The following is a 20,725-nucleotide window of genomic DNA, read 5'->3' as shown; positions in this document are numbered from 1 at the left end:
TGTTTTGTTTTTTAGATTCCATGTATAAGTGAAATCATATGGCACTTGTCTTTCTCTGTCTGACTTATTTCACTTAGCATAGTACCTTCTAGGTCCATCTGTGTTGTCATAGATGGAAATATCTCATTTTTTTCTTACGGCCAAGCAATATTCCATTGTGTATATATATCTTCTTTATCCATTCGTCTGTGGATGGACACTTGGGTTGCTTCCATATATCTTGGCTAGTGTAAATAATGCTGCGATAAACATAAGTGTGCAGATATCTTTTCAAATTAGTGTTTTCATTTTCTTTGGGTAAATACCCAATAGTGGAATTACTAGATCATATGGTATTTCTATTTCTAATTTTTTATTTTATTTTTTTAAAAGGTTTTATTTATTTATCTGACAGAGAGAGACACAGTGAGAGAGGGAACACAAGCAGGGGGAGTGGGAGAGGGAGAAGCAGCCTTCCCGTGGGGCAGGGAGCCTGATGCGGGGCTCGATCCCAGGACCCTGGGATCATGACCTGAGCCGAAGGCAGGCGCTTAATGACTGAGCCACCCAGGCGCCCCTATTTCTAATTAAAGTATCTCCATACTGTTTTCCACAGTATGTGGTTGTACCAATTTACATTCCCATTAATGGTGCACTAGGCTTTCTTTTTCCGTATCCTTGCCAACACTTGTTATTTCTTTTCTTTTTGATACTAGTCATTCTGACTGTTATGAGGTGATATCTCAGTGTGGTTTTGATTTGCATTTCCCTGATGATGAGTGATGTTGAGCATCTTTTCATGTGTCTGTTGGCTATTTGTTTGTTTTCTTTGGAAAAATGTCTATTTAGGTTCTCTGCCCATTTTTTATTTTTATTTTTTTAAAGATTTATTTGAGGGGCGCCTGGGTGGCTCAGTTGGTTAGGCGACTGCCTTCGGCTCAGGTCATGATCCTGGAGTCCTGGGATCGAGTCCCGCATTGGGCTCCCTGCTCAGCAGGGAGTCTACTTCTCCCTCTGACCCTCCCCCCTCTCATGCTCTCTCTATCTCATTCTCTCTCTCAAATAAATAAATAAAATCTTTATTAAAAAAAAAGATTTATTTGAGAGAGAGAGAGAGAGCACAAGAAGGAGGGGCAGAGGGAGAAGCAGGCTCCCTGCTGAGCAAGGAACCTGATTGGGGCCTCGATCCCAGGACCCTGGGATCATGACCTGAGCCGAAGGCAGTTGCTTTAACCAACTGAGCCACCCAGGCACCCCATAACGTCCATATTTCTTCCAACAGTCTCTTCAGGGCAGTCTGGGTTTTTTCTGTCACTTGCCTCAAAATTCTTCTAGCTGCTACACATTAGCCCAAGCCAAAGCCACTTGCACATTTTAGGTATTTATTACAGCAGTATCCGACTTCCCAGTAAGAAAAATTTGTGTTAGTTTCCTTGTTCTGCCATAACTAATGACCATAAACTTGGTGGCTTAAACAACAAAAATTGCTTCTCTCACAGTTCTGGAGGCCAGAGGTCTGAAATCAAGGTGTTGGCAGAGCCATGCTCCCTCTGAAGGCTGTAAGGGAGGACCCTTCCTTGCTTCTTCCACCTTCTTATGGGTATAGGCATTCCTTGGTTTGTGGCTATATCACTATAATCTCTGCTTCCGTCTTTACATGACCCTCTCCTTTGTGTCTGCTTTCTCCTTCTCTGTGTCTTATAAGGATTAAAGGCCCAACTGGGTACTCTGTATCAGTCAGAGTTTTACCCAAGAAATAGAGCCAGTAGGGATATATATGTGCATGTACTTTATGAGATTTATTGCAAGGAATTGGATTAAGTGATTGTGTGAGTTGGCTAGACAAGTCCAAAATCCAGAGTAGACCAGCAGGAAACTGGCAGGAGCTGACATTGCCATCTACAGGTAGAATTTCTTCCTCAGGGAAACCACTTTTGCTCTTAAGGCCTTTCAACTGATTGGATAAAACCCACTCCAGATTATCAAGGATTAGTGTTTGATTGAGTAACTGGGGATGATAGCTAGCCCACTTGACACATAAAACTGACTATCACAGTCCACCCTTTGTCAACTTGGCACCCCCACTCATCACCTTAAATCATACTCAATCCCCAAATAAAGAGAGTAACAGGGTCGTCCTTCTGCCCAACGTGATACAACTATCGTGTATAATTGAAAACAGGCTAATAATTTCCTCAGAAGATGCAAAGTCATTGAGTGTAACTTAAATACTCTGATGTAAAGCTAGCCATTATTAATAGATTTTATGTTGGATGATAAGAGGATAAGAGAGGACACAAAGCAAAAATGATTATCTTACACACACATTTATAACAAAACGAGGAAGAAATACTCATAAAAATCACAGTCCTCAGGGCGCCTGCATGGCTCAGTCGGTGAAGCGTCTGCCTTCGGTTCGGGTTGTGATCCCGGTGTCCCAGGATCAAGCCCCTGCATTGGGCTCCTTGCTCAGTGGGGAGTCTGCTTCTCCCTCTGCCCATCACCCAGCTAGTGCTCTCTCTCTCACTCTCTCTCTCAAATAAAAATTTTTTAAAGATTTAATTTATTTATTTGACAGAGAGAGCACTGGTGTTTATAAATACATTCTACCACCCATTGCATATTCCCTTTGCACTCAGCAAGCACCTCAGTTGGTCATAGTTCTTTACTTAGTGCAGTGACCCACACCTTCATTCCTGCAGGGTCCAGTTATTAATAGTCTTGCCTGAATGGGGTTGTATAGTTTTCCATTGACTTTAACAGAGCATGATAGTATGCCTTAAGGGAACCCCTCCTTTTTTTAAAAGTCAGCTCCAAGCCCAGCATGGAGGCCAACATGGGGCGTGAACTCACAACTGTGAGATCAAGACCTGAGCTGAGATCAAGGGTGTGACACTTAACCAACTGAGCCACCACCCAGGTCCCCAAGGGGCCTTCTGTACTTCAGGCATATACTTCCTTACCTCCATTATGTAGCAGCATCCCAATTTCTTTTTGGTAGTCAGAATCAGTCACCCTAGCCGACACTGCAACTTCCTTCCTTGCCTGTTGTTGATTCAGAGGCATGAGGAGCCCAGAGCTGCCGGGTGGCAGTCTTAGGTTCCAGTGAAAGAGAATCACTGTTGTGTCTCCTGGTGGAAGCATCCATCCCTTTGTAACTAAGAGCTCTATACCAGCAGAGCATAAGGTTACATGGATGAGAAGGGACATTTTTGCTAGTTGATCATTATGGGTAATAGTGGGTGGTGCCATTCCCATTTCCACCTCTTGAGTTCTGGATCCATGACTCCTGTCTATGGGAGAACAGTGCCATATATTAGAATGCTGATTCAGAGGCTGTATAGCCTCCTGGAGGACATTGCCTCAGCTCTTTGAGGTATTACCACCTAGTTGGCACTGCAACTGGGTCCTCAAAAGGCCATTCCACCCTTCTATCAGCCAGCTGCTTTGGGATGGTGGGGAACCTGGTAAGACAAGTGAATTCCGTGAGCACAGACCCATTGCTGCCCTTTGTTTGCTGTGAAGTAAATTTCTTCCTCAGAAACAATGTGGTGTTGAGTACCACAATAGTGCATAAGGCATCATGTAAGTCTATAGATGGTAGTTTTGGCAGAAGCATGGTGTGCAGGAAAGGCAAATCCATATCCAGAGTAACTGTCTGTTCCAATAACAAGAATGTGCTCCCCTTTCCATGATAGAAGTGGTCCAGTGTAATCAACCTGCCACCAGGTAGCTGGCTGATAACCCCAGAGAATGGTGTGGTGCCATAACAGAGACTCAGTGTTGGTCTCTGTTGCTGGCACCTTGGGCATGCTGCTGTGGTTGTAGCCAGATCAGCCTTGGTGAGTGGAAGTCCATGTTGCTGGGTCCGTACATAACCTCCATCCCTGTCACCATGATCATTTTGCTCATGAGCCTATTGGGCTCCTGTCTTTATTAGTACAAGTTGCAGACAGTTCCAAAATTGTATTTGAGTGTGGATCATAATGGCTAAAGGCATCAAGAGAGCTACATCTTTCACAAAGATGGCACCGCAGGCGAGTAAGGAAGCCCCTGCCCCCTCCAAAGCTGAAGCCAAAGTGAAGGTTTTGAAGGCCAAGAAAGTAGGGCTGAAAGGCATCCAGTAACAAAAAAAAAAAAAAAAAAAAAAAGATCTGCCTGTCACCTACCTTCCGATGGCCCAAGACACTGCATCTCTGAAGGCGGCCTAAATATCCTCAGAAGAGCACCCCCAGGAGAAACAAGCTTGACCACTATGCCATCATCAAGTTCCCCCTGACCACCAAGTCAGCCATGAAGAAAACGGAAGACAACAACACACGTGTGTTCATTGTGGATATCAAGGCCAGTAAGCACCAGATCACACAGGCTGTGAAGAAGCTCTATGACATTTATGTGGCCAAGATCAACATTCTGATCAGGCCCAATGCAGAGAAGAAGGCATATGTTTGACTGGCTCCTGACTATGATGCTTTGGATGTTGCCAACAAAAACGGGATCATCTAAACTGAGTCCAGCTGGCTAAATCTAAATATAAGTTTTTTCACCATAAAAAAAAAAAAGAGAGAGAGAGCTACTGCTTTTTGCAATTGAGACAGCTTACTTTTTTTCAGGATCTTATTCAAATATGACCATCTTTGGGTAATTTTATAGATAGGACCTAGCAATATCCACAGATGTGAAACATGCATCCTGCAAAAATCCAAGTAAACTGATCAGGTGCTGTGTTTTTTGCTTAGTACCAGCGGTAGGCAACAATAGTCTGTTTTTGTTTTTGTTTTTTAGATGTTCACTTACTTTAGTAATGCTACATTTACCGCGTTATCACCATGGAATGTAAATTTAGGTTAGACAAGAGAATTTCACAGGTGTAATAACGTATTCTGGAGTATACCAAAGTTTGTGTATAGTGTCTGACCAAACCAGCTTGCTCATAAGTTATTAATCATTTCCATTATAGATAATTTGTTAACATTTATGATTCTTACGGGAAAAATAAACATACTTCATACATTTAAAAAGTTTTTCATTTACCTTTGCATTAGCACTTAAAATATGTATTTCTTTTTTTTTATTATGTTCAGTTAGCCACCGTACATCATTAGTTTTTGATGTAGTGTTCAGTGATTCATTAGTCACGTATAACACCCAGTGCACATCACAACCTGTGCCCTCCTTAATAGCCATCACCCTGTTACCCCCTCCCCTCTGAAACCCTCAGTTTGTTTCCCGGGGTCCATAGTCTCTCATGATTCATCTCCCTCTCTGATTTCTCCCTCTTCAGATTTCCCTCCCTTCCCCTATGGTCCTCCGTGGTATTGCTTATGTCCCACGAATGAGTGAAACCATATGACAATTATCTTTCTCTGCTTGACTTACTTCACTTAGCGTCATCCCCTCCAGTTCCATCCATGTCGATGCAAATGGTGGGTATTCATCCTTTCTGATGGTTGAATAATATTCCATTGTCTATATGGACCACATCTTCTTTATCCATTCATCTGTTGAAGGGCATCCTGGCTCCTTCCACAGTTTGGCTATTGTGGACATTGCTGCTACGAACATTGGGGTGCATGTGCCCCTTCTTTTCGCTACATCTGTATCTTTAGGGTAAATACCTAGTGCAATTGCTGGGTCGTAGAGTAGCTCCATTTTTTAACTTTTTGAGGAACCTCCATACTGTTTTCCAGAGTGGCTGCACCAGCTTGCATTCCCACCAACAGTGTAAGAGGGTTCCCTTTTCTCCACATCCTCGCCAACATTCGTTGTTTCCTGTTTTGTTAATTTTTGCCATTCTTATTGGTGTAAGGTGGTATCTCATTGTGGTTTTGATTTGTATTTCCCTGATGGCTATTTCTATCTCAAGGTGACATTTAAAAATTATTCTAATATAAGAGCAGCATAAATATAATTCTGCAGGGACACCTGGTGGCTCAGTCAGTTAAGCATCTGCCTTTGGCTCGGGTCATGATCCTGGGGTCCTGGGATTGAGCCCCGCATCAGGCTCCCTGCTCAGCGGGGAGCCTGCTTCTCCCTCTTCTCCCTGCCTGTGCACTCTCTCACTGTCTCTGTTTCTCTCTCTCAAATAAATAGATAAAAAATCTTATATATATGTGTGTGTGTATCTATATATATGTATATATATAGATACACACACACACACGTAATTCTGCAGTTAACAAAAGAGCTAGACTGGGAACCATAACTGAGTTATTCTCATGTTTGCAGGTATGATCCTGAAATAAATACTACTACTTCTAAGCAGTTTTTTTTATCAGCTTTTTAGGCTTGGTTTAAACATACACACACACATTTTCAATTGTGGGGAGGCGGCTTATAATGTTATATTCCATGCAGTGTTCTGAAAGGATTCTTCAGTAGCTAACCAGCCCTAAAAAGTGAAGTACTCAATCAGTCCACAAAGCAGGCAGAAAAAAGTTAAATTAACTGGAGTAAATAGGATTCCTACATAGCATCAAATGCGTGTGATTTTCTGCAGTGACTGGAAGTACGTCAGGACTGGAACGTTGTCCCCTTTACAGCTCATTTCATCAGAAGAGTTTAAGAAGGTAAACATTTTACCACTATCAAGTGCATTTAAAAGTGACGTTTTGGGGTGCTAATTTGACTCCCCTGAATGACCTGGTTAGTGAACTCGTCACTAGTAATTTGGTCACCAGGCAGATGAAGCCTGCAAGAAAGGAAGCCAGTATTCAAATCACCGTGTTATTGTCTGACCCACTCTAATGATTTATCTTCAACGTGAACATATGACGTCAGAATGAGATGTCTAGCTAAAGCAACTACCACCAACAAGACCAAGACAGCATCTCTTCTAAGGTTTAGGCTTTGCCCAGAATTCCTTTACACAGGATAGCCCATAGCAAGAGTCATTGCTCCCACGGCAAAGCCTTGGGCTGCCACACACATGTGGATCAGGTAAACAGACAACATTTTAGTATTTGCCCTGCTCTTCAATTTATATAATCCACACACAATGATTGCCGCAAACCCCGCCATCCCAATGGGAACACATGGTGCCTCTCTAGCTTTTCAGGTAAGTTTAGATTCCTGATCTTCACCAGATGAAGGGAAATATCTGTGCTGGTTGACATGGTGACCGCAGAATCCTCCTTTCAGGAAGAAGTGTAAATTCCATCACTCATGCTTTATACAGGACCTGAGGCCCTCTTACGTTCTGAGAATGACAGGACCTCTCAAGCTTCAGCCAGTTCCTGGCTCTCGCCCATGGTCGCGGTCCAACAGGAGTTCATTTTTTGTTGCCTGTGCAATGTCATGGATAGCTCCTGCCCAGGGTATTCTGATGAATTTCACCATGTGAGGAGGCCCTTGGATTTTCTTTGGATTTTTCAACTCACTCTGTTCATCATGTGTCACTATTGCATGTCAGTCAGTCCCTGGCTGATTTTTAGTTTCTGATCTTATGATATCATCAATGTAGTGTATTGTTAGCCTTGGGACCTGCATCAAGTCCAAATCCTTTCTAACCAAATTATGATAGTTGATTTACAACAGCTGGTGAATTCAGAGAATACCATGGTAGTACCGTACATGTAAATTAGGATCCTTCCCATGTGAAAGCAAAGTGCCGTTTACTCTTTTTTTTTTTTAATTTTTTATTAATTTGACAGAGAGAGACACAGCGAGAGAGGGAACACAAACAGGGGGAGTGGGAGAGGGAGAAGCAGGCTCCCCACCGAGCAGGGAGCCCGATGCGGGGCTCGATCCCAGGACCCCGGAACCATGACCTGAGCCAAAGGCAGACGCTTAACGACTGAGCCACCCAGGCGCCCCAAGTGCTGTTTACTCTTTTCCTATATTGAGATAGAGAAAAAAGCATTTGCAGGATCAGTCACTGAGAACCAATCTCTTCAGCTTTCTTTATTTTTCCACCGTTGAAACCATATCAGGAGCTACTGGTGCTATAAGGCTTTACTAATTTATTTAAGCCTTGATAGTCTGCTGTTAGTCTTCCTGTGCCATCCACCTTTTTCACAGGTCACACAGGGCTGTTCTAGGAGAATTTGTTGGACCAGCACTCCAGCTTATAACATGCCATTAATTAAAACAGTAATCTCTTTTTGTCCACCATGTATTCTATACTGCTTCAGAATAACAACTTATATAGGCTTGGGCAATTCTGAAGATTCTCATTTATCATGTACAATTAATACTGCCCAAAGGGTGAACTTTCATTCCTTCTGTGTTACCATACTAGACTGAAGAAGTATTCCCTAGTCAGACATAATGTCCATCTCAGGAATACATTTAGACAGAGATGCAACCACTTCACATAAAGTCCAAACATTCCCATTTTCATCCAACCTTCCACCTTAATTCCATCAACTCTTGTATCCCTATATCCTCCTAATCTAACTATTGCCCCTGTTCGGACTTCACCAGCAGATTTTGGAATCACAGTTCATTATTCTTCCATGACAGAGTCCGAGAGAAGTTTCTTCTCTGCCCTCCTGGCCATTTTACCCACACATGTGCCTATGGCCTTGGGTGCCCAGCTAGATGTTCAGTCTGGTTGGAGACCAAGATAAACTGTGAGTCCATACTGGTAATAAATGAATGAACAAGGGAAAGGGAAAGTTCTTCAGTAATGTCTAACGCCAATTAATAATGTAGAAAGAATGAGAGTTAGAAAAATAACCCTTTTGGGGCACCTGGGTGGCTCAGATGGTTAAGTGTCTGCCTTTGGCTCAGGTCATGATCCCAGGGTCGTGGGATCGAGCCCCACATCGGGCTCCTGGCTCAGCGAGGAGCCTGCTTCTCCCTCTGCCTCTCTCCCTGCTCATGCTTTCTCTCTCTGTATCTCTGTGTCTCAAATGAATAAATAAAAATCTTAAAAAAAAAAGAAAAATAACCCTTTTGAAACCATTGAAGTGATAACTGAGCCAAGCAAGAATCACTGATGGATGCCAAAGCTATTGGATGAAAGTTGAATGAGGAACAAAATATTTGCATAGTCTCAAGTTATATCCCCACAGATTACTCATTAATTACATAGGGAAAATTGGTAACTTTATAATGGAGAAACCTGATAGACACCACCTTAACTAAATGACCAGAAATATAAAAATTTTAATTTGAAAAATCCTCATAATCTCACCTTCTGGAGATAACCAGTCTTAACATTTGAGTAAGATCCTTCAGGAACTCTGAAGTTTTTTGGATATGACTATCCAGTTGTTCCAGAGCCATTTGTTGAGAAGAGTATTCTTTCTCCACTGAATATCCTTGACACCTTAGTTAGACATCAATTGACCATTCATGTGTGGGTCTATTTCTAAATCTTATTTTATCTCATGTATATCTTTACAAAAATACCATACTGTCTTGAGAACTGTAGCTTTATAAGTCTTAAAATGAAGTAATGTAAGCCCTTTAACTTTTTCCTTCTTTTTCAAAATTGCTTTGGCTATCTAGGTCCTTTCTTTTTTTAAATATGAATTTTAGAATCAGCTTGTCAGTTTCAAACTATTAAATTTCATTACTGATTGTAGTTGGTGTTTGTAATATTGCTATTTTAAGGAACCTACTGAGATTATCTTCTTTGTGCCCTACTATATGGTCAATTTTTGTGAATATCCTATGTGTGCTTGAGAAAGAGTATATTTTGTATGATCTGGGTGTAATGTTCAATATATATAGATCCAAAAGTTTCACCTTATTGATTATGTTGCTTGGGTCCTTTGTATCATTGCCTATTTTTTGTCCTAGTAGCTGTCTCATTTTGTGAGTGGTATATCAAAGTCTCCCATCAGAGAATGCTTCTATTTCTTGTATTCCTATAGTTTTTTGGTTTATATAGGCTTTTGCTGTGTAACTTTGTGCATAGGTATTTTCACATATCTTTGTTGTTAAATCTTCATTTTGGACAGGGCTTTTAACGTTACAAAGTATCCTTCTTTGGCTCATATAATTGCTTTTGGAATTCTACTTTGGCATCAGGATTTCTATGCCTGCTTTTATATTGTTTTCATTTGGTAAATCTTTGTCCATCTCTTTAATTTTAGCCTTTTTGAATGACTGTTTTAAACATGTCTCTTGTGCATGGCGTTGTTGGGCTTTGTTTTATGAGGCAATGTGAAAACCTTTTTTGGTTAATAGGTGAGGTAAGCCCATTTACAATTATTTGTGTTACTGTTTGATGATATAAACAATACAAATATGTTTGGTCTCAATTCTTTCATTTTATCTTCTGATGTAATTACTGTGTGTATATGTTATATTCACTGTGTTTCTTTTTTTTTAAGATTTTATTTATTTATTTTAGAGAGCAAGAATGAGAGATGGAGAGAGAGCACATGAGAGGGGGGAGGGTCAGAGGGAGAAGCAGACGCCCTGCTGAGCAGCGAGCCTGATGCGGGACTCGATCCCGGGACTCCAGGATCATGACCTGAGCCAAAGGCAGTCACTTAACCAACTGAGCCACCCAGGCGCCCCCTGTGTTTCTTTCTTTATTGAGTGTTTCCTCTAAATTTTTTTGGTAATTAAGAAGGTTGTATTTTTATGCTGGTAATTCCCTTTGTGTTAATACTTCCTTTTTTTTTCTTTTAGAGAGGGAGCAAGTGCAAGCGGGGGGGGAGGGGCCAAGGGAGAGAATCTTTTTAAAAAAGATTATTTATTTATTTATTTTAGAAAGAGACCGTAGGATATTTAGAAAGAGAGTGGGGGGAGGAGCAGAGGGGGAGAGAGAGGTAAGGGTAAAAAAATCTCAAGACTCTTTACACTGAGTGCAGAGCCCAAGGTGGAGCTCAGTCTCATGACCCTGAGATCATGACCCGATCCAAAACCAAGAGTAGGATGCTTACCCCGGCACCCCATGGGAGAGAGAGAATCTTAAGCAGGCTCCAGGCTCACTGTGGAGCCCGTCGCAGGGCTGGATCTCACGACCCTGAGATCATGACCTAAGCCCAAATCAAGAGCCAAAGCTTAACTGACTGAACCACCCAGACACCCATTTGTGTTAATACTTCTTATAGTACCCTTAGTCAACCCTTCTTTCTTTCTGTTTACTTATTTATTCATAAAAGTTGTATATGTTTAAGGTATACAGCATGATGATTTGATATACATATATATATTGAAATGATTACTACAGTTAAGCTAATTAACATATTATCTCCTTACATAGTTACCATTTTTTTAAAAAGCTGTATTTATTTAAGTAATCTCTACACCCCACATGGGGCTTGAACTCAACAACCCCGAGATCAAGAGTCTCACACTCCTCCAACTGAGCCAGCCAGGCGCCCCCATAGTTACTGTTTTTCATGTGTGGTGGGTACACCTGTAATTTACTTTCTTAGCATTTTCCATCACTCAATATAGGATTATTAAGTATAGTCTTCATCAGCCTATACATTAGATCTCTAGACTTTTGTTTTAAAGATTTTATTTTTAAGTAATCTCCATACACAACATGGGGCTTGAACTCACGGCCCTGAGATCAAGAATCCCATGTGCCACTGACTAAGCCAGCCAGGTGCCCCATAGATCTCTAGACTTTGTTCATCTACATAACTGACTTTGTGTTCTTTGACCAACATCTCCTCATTTCCCCCATACCCCTGGTAACGTTCTAGTCTACTTCTATTGAGTTTGACCTTTTTAAAAAAGATTTCACATATAAGTGAAATCATACAGTATTTGTCTTTCTCTGATTCATTTCTTTTTTTTTTAAAGACTTTATTTATTGGGGCACCTGGGTGGCTCAGTTGGTTAAGCGACTGCCTTCGGCTCAGATCATGATCCTGGGCTGGAGTCCCAAGATCGAGTCCCGCATTGGGCTCCCTGCTCAGTGGGGAGTCTGCTTCTCCCTCTGCCCTTTCCCCCCTCTCATGTGCTCTCTGTCTCTCATTCTCTCTCTCAAATAAATAAATAAAATCTTAAAAAAAAAGACTTTTATTTATTTATTTGTCAGAGAGGGGCGCCTGGGTGGCTCAGTTGGTTAAGCAACTGCCTTCGGCTCAGGTCGTGATCCCAGGGCCCTGGGATCGAGCCCCACATCGGGCTCCTTGCTCAGTGGGGAGCCTGCTTTCTCCCTCTGCCTGCCGCTCCCCCTCTTGTGCTCTCTCTCTGTGTCAAGTAAATAAAAAAAAATAAAATAAAATATTTATTTGTCAGAGAGAGAGAGCATAAGCAGGGGGAATGGCAGGCAGAGGGAGAAGCAGGCTCCCCACTGAGGAAGGAGCCCCATGAGGGACTTGATCCCAGGACCTTGGGATCATGACCTGAGCCAAAGGTGGATGCTTAACTGACTGAGCCACCCAGGCATCCCTCATTTTTTCTTCTTCTTTTTTTTTAAAATTTATTTATTTATTTATTTATTTGAGATAGAGTGAACGAGTGTGAGCACAGAGGGAGAGGGAGAAGCAGACTCTCTGCCGAGAAGGGAGCCCAATATGGAGCTCAATCCCAGGACCCTGAGATAAGGACCTGAGCCGAAGGCAGATGCTAACCGACTGAACCACCCAGGTGCCCCTGTCTGATTCATTTCACTTAGCATTATGTCCTCCAGTTTCATCCAAGTTGTTGCAGATGGTAGGATTTCCTTCTTTCTCATGACTGAATAATATTCAGTTCTATATATATATATATACACCACATCTTTATCCATTCATCCATCGATGGACACTAAGGTTGTTTTTCATATCCTGGTTATTGTGAATAATGCTGCAATGAACATGGGAGTGCAGATATCTCTTTGGGATAGTTATTTCATTTCCTTCAGATATATACCCAGAAGTGGGACTGCTGGATCATACAGTTCTATTTTTAATTTTTTAGTTTTTTTTTGTTGTTTGTTTTTTAAAGATTTTATTTATTTGAGAGAGAGAGAGAGAGGGAGAGGGAGAAGCAGGCTCCCCACTGAGCAGGGAGCCCGATGTAGGGCCCGATCCCAGGAGCCTGGGATCATGACCTGAGCCGAAGGCAGTTGCTTAACAAGTTGAGCCACCCAGACGCTCCTATTTTTAACTTTTTGAACAACCTCCATACTGTTTTCCATAATGGCTGTACCAATTTACCTTTTTTTTTTTAAGATTTTCTTTGTGAGTAATCTGTACACCCAAGGTGAGGCTCGAACTTACAACCCCTAGATCAAGAGTCACACACTCCACTGACCAAGCCAACCGGGTGCCCCTACCTTTTTTTCTTTATTAATCTTTTATAACATCTAATTTGTCTCTCACCTTTACCTATATAGCAGTCAATGATCTTACTCATCTTTTCTCTTTTTCTTTCTATTCTCCTTCCATTTTTAGTTGTTTTTCTACTTTGTCAGAACAACTTGATGTTTATACATTATCCTTCAACCCATGACCTCAGCCTTTAGTTTTAGCTTTACAATAAGTATATGAAATGCTCACTGTTAGGCTTTTGCCAAAATTTTCCTATTCATTGGTTTTGGTTGGATGAAGCTCATCATTTGGTATAGTGCTGGCCAATAGAATTTCCTACAGTGATGAGCATGTTCTGTATCTCTGCTGTCTAGGACTGTAACTAGCCACATGTGGCTATTGAACACTGGAAATATGCCTGATGTGACTGAGAAACTGAATTTTCTGTGTTATTCCATTTTAATTAATCAAAACTTAAATTTAAATAGCCACATGTGTCGAGTGGCTACCAGATTGGACGGTACAGCTCTATTAAATTCCTTAGGAAGGGCACAAGTGTTTTGGCACACTCCGCTGTTCTTCTAATAGCCTTGATACTTGAAGAGTTATCAAGTATAAAGCATAGAATTTCCTTTGTTTGTACTTTTTTCCCATAACTTTCTTGAAAATACTGTATTACTATTGCTTTGTTTTTGAGAAATTGATGCCAGTTTAATTCTGTCTTGGAAATTATTTCATCTTTTTGCTTAGAGGCCCTGATGAAAATTTTCTTTGTCTTTAAATTCTAATTGTTTTATTAAGATATATCTCAGAGTTGGTTGTTCCAGGTCAATTTTCCTTGGTACCCAATGGGCCTTTGATTATGTTGAGGTTTGTTTTATGATGCCGGGTATGTACTGGCATGGTGAATGTTCCATGTGTACTTGAAGAAACTTAATTTCTATATTTTTGAGTGGAATGCTCTGCAAAGTGAATTGGTTGGTTGGTGGTGTTCAGTTTTTCTATATTCCTGTTGATTTTCTGTCTACTAGTTACTTTTACTAGTAATAGAAGTGTTGAAAGTCAGCAGCCATAAGTGTGGATTTGCCCATTTCTCCTTTTCGTTCTTTCAGTTTTGTTCATGTATTCTTTTTTTTTTTTAAGATTTTATTTATTTATTTGACAGAGACAGAGACAGAGAGAGCAGGAACACGAGCAGGGGGAGTGGGAGAGGGAGAGGCGGGCTTCCCCCCGAGGAGGGAGCCCGATGCAGGGCTCAATCCCAGGGCCGTGGGATCATGACCTGAGCCGAAGGCAGATGCTTAATGACTGAGCCACCCACGTGCCCGAGTTTTGTTCATGTATTCTGAGGCTATTTTATTAGGGCAGTCTCCCCCACAGTCCTGATCCCTCATGATCCCCTCCATGGTCTTTTGGCTGGACAGTTAGGGCTTTAGTCTCTCCACTTTGGCACTCACTTTCTATAACTGCATTTGCCCTTGGGGCCAAGTGGTGGGAGGTTAGAGAAAAGGCAGTGGGGATCCTTTCTACACGCTTCAGACAGCTATTCTCCCTGCCAAAGAAAAGGATTTCTCTTCCTTAGAGTGTGAGGTGTCTGCTGCTACAAGGTTGCAGCTTTGGCTCTGGGGCTCACTTTGGGGCAGGGGTGCATGAAAAAAAAACCAACAGGATTTCACCCATTTTCTCTGTCCCACAGTACCCTCCTCCTTCAAGCTTCATGTAATTCTGGTGTTCCTGCTGACTCAGTACTTACTTGGTGCTTCTCTCAAGCTCTTTGTTTTTTCTTAGCCATCCAGTTTATTCTGGTAGCTTCAGCTAGTACTGAAGTGTTATTGCCCCCCATTCCTTGGCCTCTCCTAGCCTTCCCTTCTGAGCTTCAGAATCATATATCCACCTGCCAGCTGGATGTCTATCAGTATGTGTCATAAACACTCCAGCTGAGGTCCAAGATCTATTTTAATTTCCCCTTCTGCCAACCTAGTATCTCTCTTGTTTTGCTGATCTCAAATCTATGGCACCAGCCTCAACCCATCTGCTCATGCCATTTTTTGGGGAGTTAATAGTCTGTGCTTTCCCCCCACTTGACAGTACTTCTGTATAATTTGTGAATATAAGTATATTGTGGGAAGGTCAGAAAATATTCTGATGGTATAAGGGAGTCAAGTGTCTTAGAGACTGATCATCTGGAGAAAAAAAGAGTCGAAAATCCCTCCAGTCTCTGGCCCCTGAATGTCTCTACAGCCCTTTATTTCCTCATAGCCTGAAGTGCTATTTTTCTGTCATACTCTCATATGTGGTTCTATAACTCACCATGTGTATTTCATGTTTTCCTGCCTTTTCTTATGCTATTGCCCCATATTTTTTGAGGGCAATTATATTCTTGTTTAAGGATTCAAAGCTCTGTCTCCCCAAGTGAAGTTGAACCTGATAACACAAAGTGGAGTCCCATTCCATCCCTTGTGAAAGCCCATTGCACCGTGCACACATGTCTAGCACAGCTCCCGTAACACCTCATTGCAAGAATGTGTTTATATACAGGTCTCTTTATTGGGGCATGAGCTCTTTGAGAATAGGCACTCTTTTTTTTTTTTTTTTTTAAGATTTTATTTGTCAGAGAGAGAGCCAGCACAAGCAGGGGGAGTGGCAGACAGAGGGAGAAGCAGGCTCCCCACTGAGCAAGGAGCCCGATGTGGGACTTGATCCCAGGACCCTGGGATCATGACCTGAGCCGAAGGCAGATGCTTAACGACTGAGCCACCCAGGCGTCCCCAGGCACTCCATGTTACTCCTTTTTGTTTTCTTGTTTTGTTTTTTTTTTTGTTTTTTAAGATTTTATTTATTTATTTGAGAGAGAGAGAGAGCACGAGCTGCGGGAGGGGCAGAGGGAGAGGGAGAAGCAGGCTCTCTGCTGAGCAGGGAGCCCAACATGGGGCTCGATCCCAGGACCCCGGGACCATGGCCCAAGCTGAAGGCAGACACCCAAAGGACAGAGCCACCCAGGTGCCTCTTACTCCTTTTTGTTTAACCAACATCTGAGACAGGTTCAGGCACATAGTGTTAACTCAGTAGTCAATAGTCTTTTCTTCATGGATTGATAAATTAACGCAAAGCAGGGCTGTTTTGGATTTTCCCCCCAACAAAGTATAATATCAAGAAAGACACAGAGTCGGGTCACCAGTGTAGCTCCTGGTTAACTCTTAATAGTGCTCTGTGGAGGAAATTAGTTTCCACACATCTTCTCCGTGTGTCCCATTCTGATCATTGCAGATTGTTGTTGCAGGGATCTGTGTCATTTGAGGACGTGGCTGTGGATTTTACCCGACAGGAATGGCACAGACTGGACCCTGCTCAGAGGACCATGCACAAGGATGTGATGTTGGAGAACTACAGCAACCTGGCATCTGTGGGTGAGGATTATTGTCCATGTAACTCCTGGTAGCATGTGTTTCCTTTCTTGGTTACTGTAATGTGTGCAGCCTTTGTAGACTTTAATGGTACTTTAGTTCTAGATTCAAGGGTCACAGGTGATTGATCAGTTTGGGGCACCAGGAAGAGTGTGTGTGTTGTCACTTCCCCCAATGAAAGGTTTAAATGGGCCCCCTTCCTTGTGCAGCTCATGAAGATGCACCTTCCTCCTCCATCAGAGGCCCTAAGCTCAGACAACTTGGCCCATGTCCTGTGCCATTTCCCATTAACAGGCCTCTGCGTGGCCAAACCAGAGATGATCTTCAAGTTGGAGCGAGGAGAAGAGCTGTGGATATTAGAGGAGGAATCCTCAGGCCATGGTTACCCAGGTGAGTGTGCAATAACCAGACATACAGAAACGGGAAATAAGAGCCCAGAAATTCAGGTCAAAAGACTTTGGGCAGTGTTCTTCAGTAATCTCTTTATAGAGGCCCTTGCTCTTTGAAAATGACTGGAGGTTACATAAGGTCTACACACTTCATACGTAAATCACACATGCCATTATTTTGCTCACACTTAAGTACTCTGTCCTATTTTATTTTGATTTCTGTAGTTATCTACCACTCTTACCTATCCCTGCCTGCCTCATCTAAGACATTCTTAGCTGGTCTGCCTCTCTTTAGTATTCTAAATTGCCTTCCTTTCCTCCATTGCCTTGGATGCCTTCTGTTGTCAGGCATTCACTCATTCATTCATTTAGTGTTCGACCAAATCTTAAATGAGTATCAGCTCTAGCCTACGGCCATACCACCCCGAACGTGCCCGATCTCGTCTGATCTCGGAAGCTAAGCAGGGTCGGGCCTAGTTAGTACTGGGATGGGAGTATCAGCTCTAATCTGGTCATATTCGAGGCGTAGGGGTCCAGCAGTGAATAAACTAGTATCTCTGTTCTCCTGGAGCTTGCAGTCTGATGAGGGAAAGAGACCAGAAACAAATACATGATGTTTGAAAATCAGTGCAAGATAAGTTAGATAACGATGGTTGTGTGCTTGTAGAGAATGTGCTCAGGGAAGACTATTTGGTGAGGTTAACATTAGTGCTCCAACATTAGTGATGTGAGAGACAGAACCATGTAGATTTTGAATATTCTGGGTAGAGAGAATAGTACGTGTCAGGCCTGGCCTGAGTGATATATCCTAAAAATAGCAAAGAGGCCAGTGTAGCTTAATGTGGGTGGTGAGAGTGGTAAGAGGCAATATCAAGAGAGTTAGCTAGGGGCCAAATTATGTAGAGTTTTTTAGGCTATGTTAAGTGCTTTTTAATAGACTATGTTTTTTTTTTTAATTTTTTAAGTAAAAAATTTTTTTATTGTTATGTTAATCACCATACATTACATCATTAGTTTTTGATGTAGTGTTCCATGATTCATTGTTTGTGCATAACACCCAGTGCTCCACGCAGAATGTGCCCTCTTTAATGCCCATCACCAGGCTAACCCATCCCCTCTAGAACCCTCAGTTTGTTTTTCAGAGTCCATCGTCTCTCATGGTTCGAATAGACTATGTTTTATAGGCTTTGTTAAGCACTTTAATTTGATACTGTAACAAGGGAAGCCATTGTTGAGTTTTCAGTGAAAGTGATCTGATTTGTTTTTAAAGGATCTCTCTCAATGCTGTGTGGCAACAGTTCTGTTGGGGGTAATGCCGTCAGGCATGATAATGACCTTCGGCATCAGAAGATTCAAACTTTGGATCAAGCTGTTGAATATAATGGATATGAGAAAGTCTTCTACAAGAAAACAGACTTTGTTGGACATAAAAGAACACACACAGGAGTAAAAAACTTTGGATGTCATGAATGTGGGAAAACTTACTGCAGGAAATCAAATCTTATTGAACATCTGAGAATACACACAGGGGAGAGACCTTATAAATGTGGTGAATGTGCAAAGACCTTTAGTGCAAGATCATACCTCATTGCTCATCAGAAAACTCACACAGGGGAGAAACCCTTTGAATGTAATGAATGTAGGAAATCTTTTGGCAGGAAGTCACAACTCATTCTACATCAGAGAACACACACAGGAGAGAGACCCTATGAATGTACTGAATGTGGGAAAACCTTTTCTGAGAAGGCAACCCTCATGATTCATCAGAGAACTCACACAGGAGAGAAGCCCTATGAATGTAGTGAATGTGGAAAAACATTTCGAGTTAAGATATCCCTTACCCAACACCAGAGAACTCACACAGGGGAGAAACCATATGAATGTGGTGACTGTGGGAAAAACTTCCGTGCAAAGAAATCCCTAAATCAGCATCAAAGAATTCACACAGGTGAGAAACCCTATAAATGTGATGAATGTGGGAAATTCTTCAGAATGAAAATGACTCTCAATAATCATCAGAGAACTCACACAGGTGAAAAACCCTATCAATGCAATGAATGTGGGAAATCTTTCAGGGTACACTCATCTCTTGGGATACATCAGCGAATTCACACAGGAGAGAAACCTTACGAATGTAATAAATGCGGTAATGCCTTTTATGTGAAAGCACGCCTGATAGAACATCAGAGAATGCATTCCGGAGAGAAACCCTATGAATGTAGTGAATGTGGAAAAATCTTCAGTATGAAGAAATCCCTTTGTCAACACCAGAGAACTCACACAGGAGAGAAACCCTATGAATGTAGTGAATGCGGAAACGCCTTCTATGTCAAAGTACGCCTCATTGAACATCAGCGAATTCACACAGGAGAGAGACCCTTTGAATGTCAAGAATGTGGGAAAGCCTTTTGCCGGAAAGCACACCTCACAGAACATCAGAGAACTCACATAGGCCGGCCCTTGCCTTGTACTATGGAGAAAGCTTCTTTGTGAAGACTTCCATCACCATCTGATCAAGCCCTTCGGGTCTGATCTGGTCACCACGCACCCTTCGTGGTGATCTGGTCACCACGCACACAGAGTACACCTGTAACAATTTGGCTCCTACACTGGTGTGAAAATACATCCTGATTCCCGTTAGGGGATAAGCTCATTGTTGTTTTCATTTCGTTTGGATTTCCCTCATTAATGGTGAGGTGGAGTAGCTTCTTACCTGTTGATTGGCCATTTGGGTTTTTTCTTCTCTTCGCTGACTGTTCTATATCCTTTGCTCATTGTTTATAATGGGCTGCTTATTTTTTACTTCTTGGTTTAAGTGTCATGTTTGTTTTTTAATATATGAGAATATAAAAGTCTTTTTCAGTCATGTGTGTTACAGATATCTCCTCATGGACTGTGCCTGGTTATTTAACTTTGTTAAGTCTTCTGCTGAGGTTTTATGTTCGAATATTATCAGGTTCAAGGTGATAATGTTCTCCTATTCTTTCCTGTAAAGTTAAGGTTTTCCTTTCAACATTGAGAATTTTTCATCTATCCTGAAAGTTTTTGTGTGTATAGTGTGAATTGTACAGTATATAATACTCTTTTGCTTTTAAAAACTTTACATAAATGGTATTAAATGGCGTTGAAAGTTCTGCAGCTTGCTCTTTTCATGCAGTGTTACCTTTCCATGGTCTATCCATGTTGACAAATGTAGGTCTGGTTCATTCGTTTCTCTCTCCATTCCCCTGGTGCAAGACATTTGTATCGTGTCTGTGTTTGGTGTCTAAATCTAAAAGTGGAACTGATGGGTCATAGAGTGTAGGCAGTGTTTAAGTTGTTGAGCTCTTGTACCCTAGCTCCAATGTGCCCCTTCTACACTGTGCTTTGTGTTGCTCGGGCTGTGACTCTACAAAACATGTTTCTGTCTTGCCATCTGCTTCCTGTTGGGCCTTGCCAATAAGAAATACTAAATATAAACTTTGGGGGTGAGGAAGGAAGAAGGGACCTGTTCCTTTTTTTCCCTTCCTGTTAGCTCCCTGTTCATCTGAGTGTCAGCCCGGTGTTGCTTCTTCCCTTGGCCAGCAGCACTTCCTCGGGGTGGTAGTAGTTTAATCCAGGTTATGGATTTCCAGCACTCACAGAACATCCTATGGTACCCCACCCACCCCCTCAGAGACACTAGCAGCGGCTGGCAGTGCCACCTCCTTAGAGGTATGAGTCCCACCCACATGACACTACTCCTCCACCTTTTCAATGTTTAATAATTCCAGTTTCTTCCCTGGTTAACCTTAGCCCAGCTGCTTCTTGCAGTTGCTAC

At 42.0% G+C, this 20,725-nt stretch overlaps 1 protein-coding gene and 1 pseudogene across 2 annotated transcripts in view; one reads left to right on the top strand and one right to left on the bottom strand.

Moving 5' to 3' along the window:
- ZNF157 (zinc finger protein 157) overlaps positions 1–19,722 on the top strand; it is a 41,004-nt gene extending 21,282 nt beyond the window's left edge. The window contains exons 2-4 of one of the 2 annotated variants that reach the window (XM_028113479.2): positions 16,414–16,540; positions 16,832–16,927; positions 18,197–19,722. In XM_028113479.2, the coding sequence (XP_027969280.1) occupies positions 16,414–16,540; positions 16,832–16,927; positions 18,197–19,419 (1,446 nt within the window). In that variant the 3' untranslated portion in view covers positions 19,420–19,722. Of the gene's footprint in view, positions 1–16,413; positions 16,541–16,746; positions 16,928–18,196 lie in introns of those variants that run through there. The other variant, XM_028113480.2, reaches the window with a different exon arrangement.
- LOC148163110 (HIG1 domain family member 1A, mitochondrial pseudogene) lies at positions 6,815–7,094 on the bottom strand (annotated as a pseudogene).
- Positions 19,723–20,725: the final 1,003 nt, after the last annotated feature.

The sequence above is a fragment of the Eumetopias jubatus genome, unplaced genomic scaffold (genome assembly GCF_037043125.1).
Source record: "Eumetopias jubatus isolate StellerSeaLion01/CBP00866 unplaced genomic scaffold, mEumJub1_p1.0 scaffold_11, whole genome shotgun sequence".
In the NCBI taxonomy this organism is placed as follows: Eukaryota; Metazoa; Chordata; class Mammalia; order Carnivora; family Otariidae; genus Eumetopias; species Eumetopias jubatus.
The sequence above is the reverse complement of the archived record's forward strand: the minus strand, read 5'-3'. Positions and strand labels throughout refer to the sequence as shown.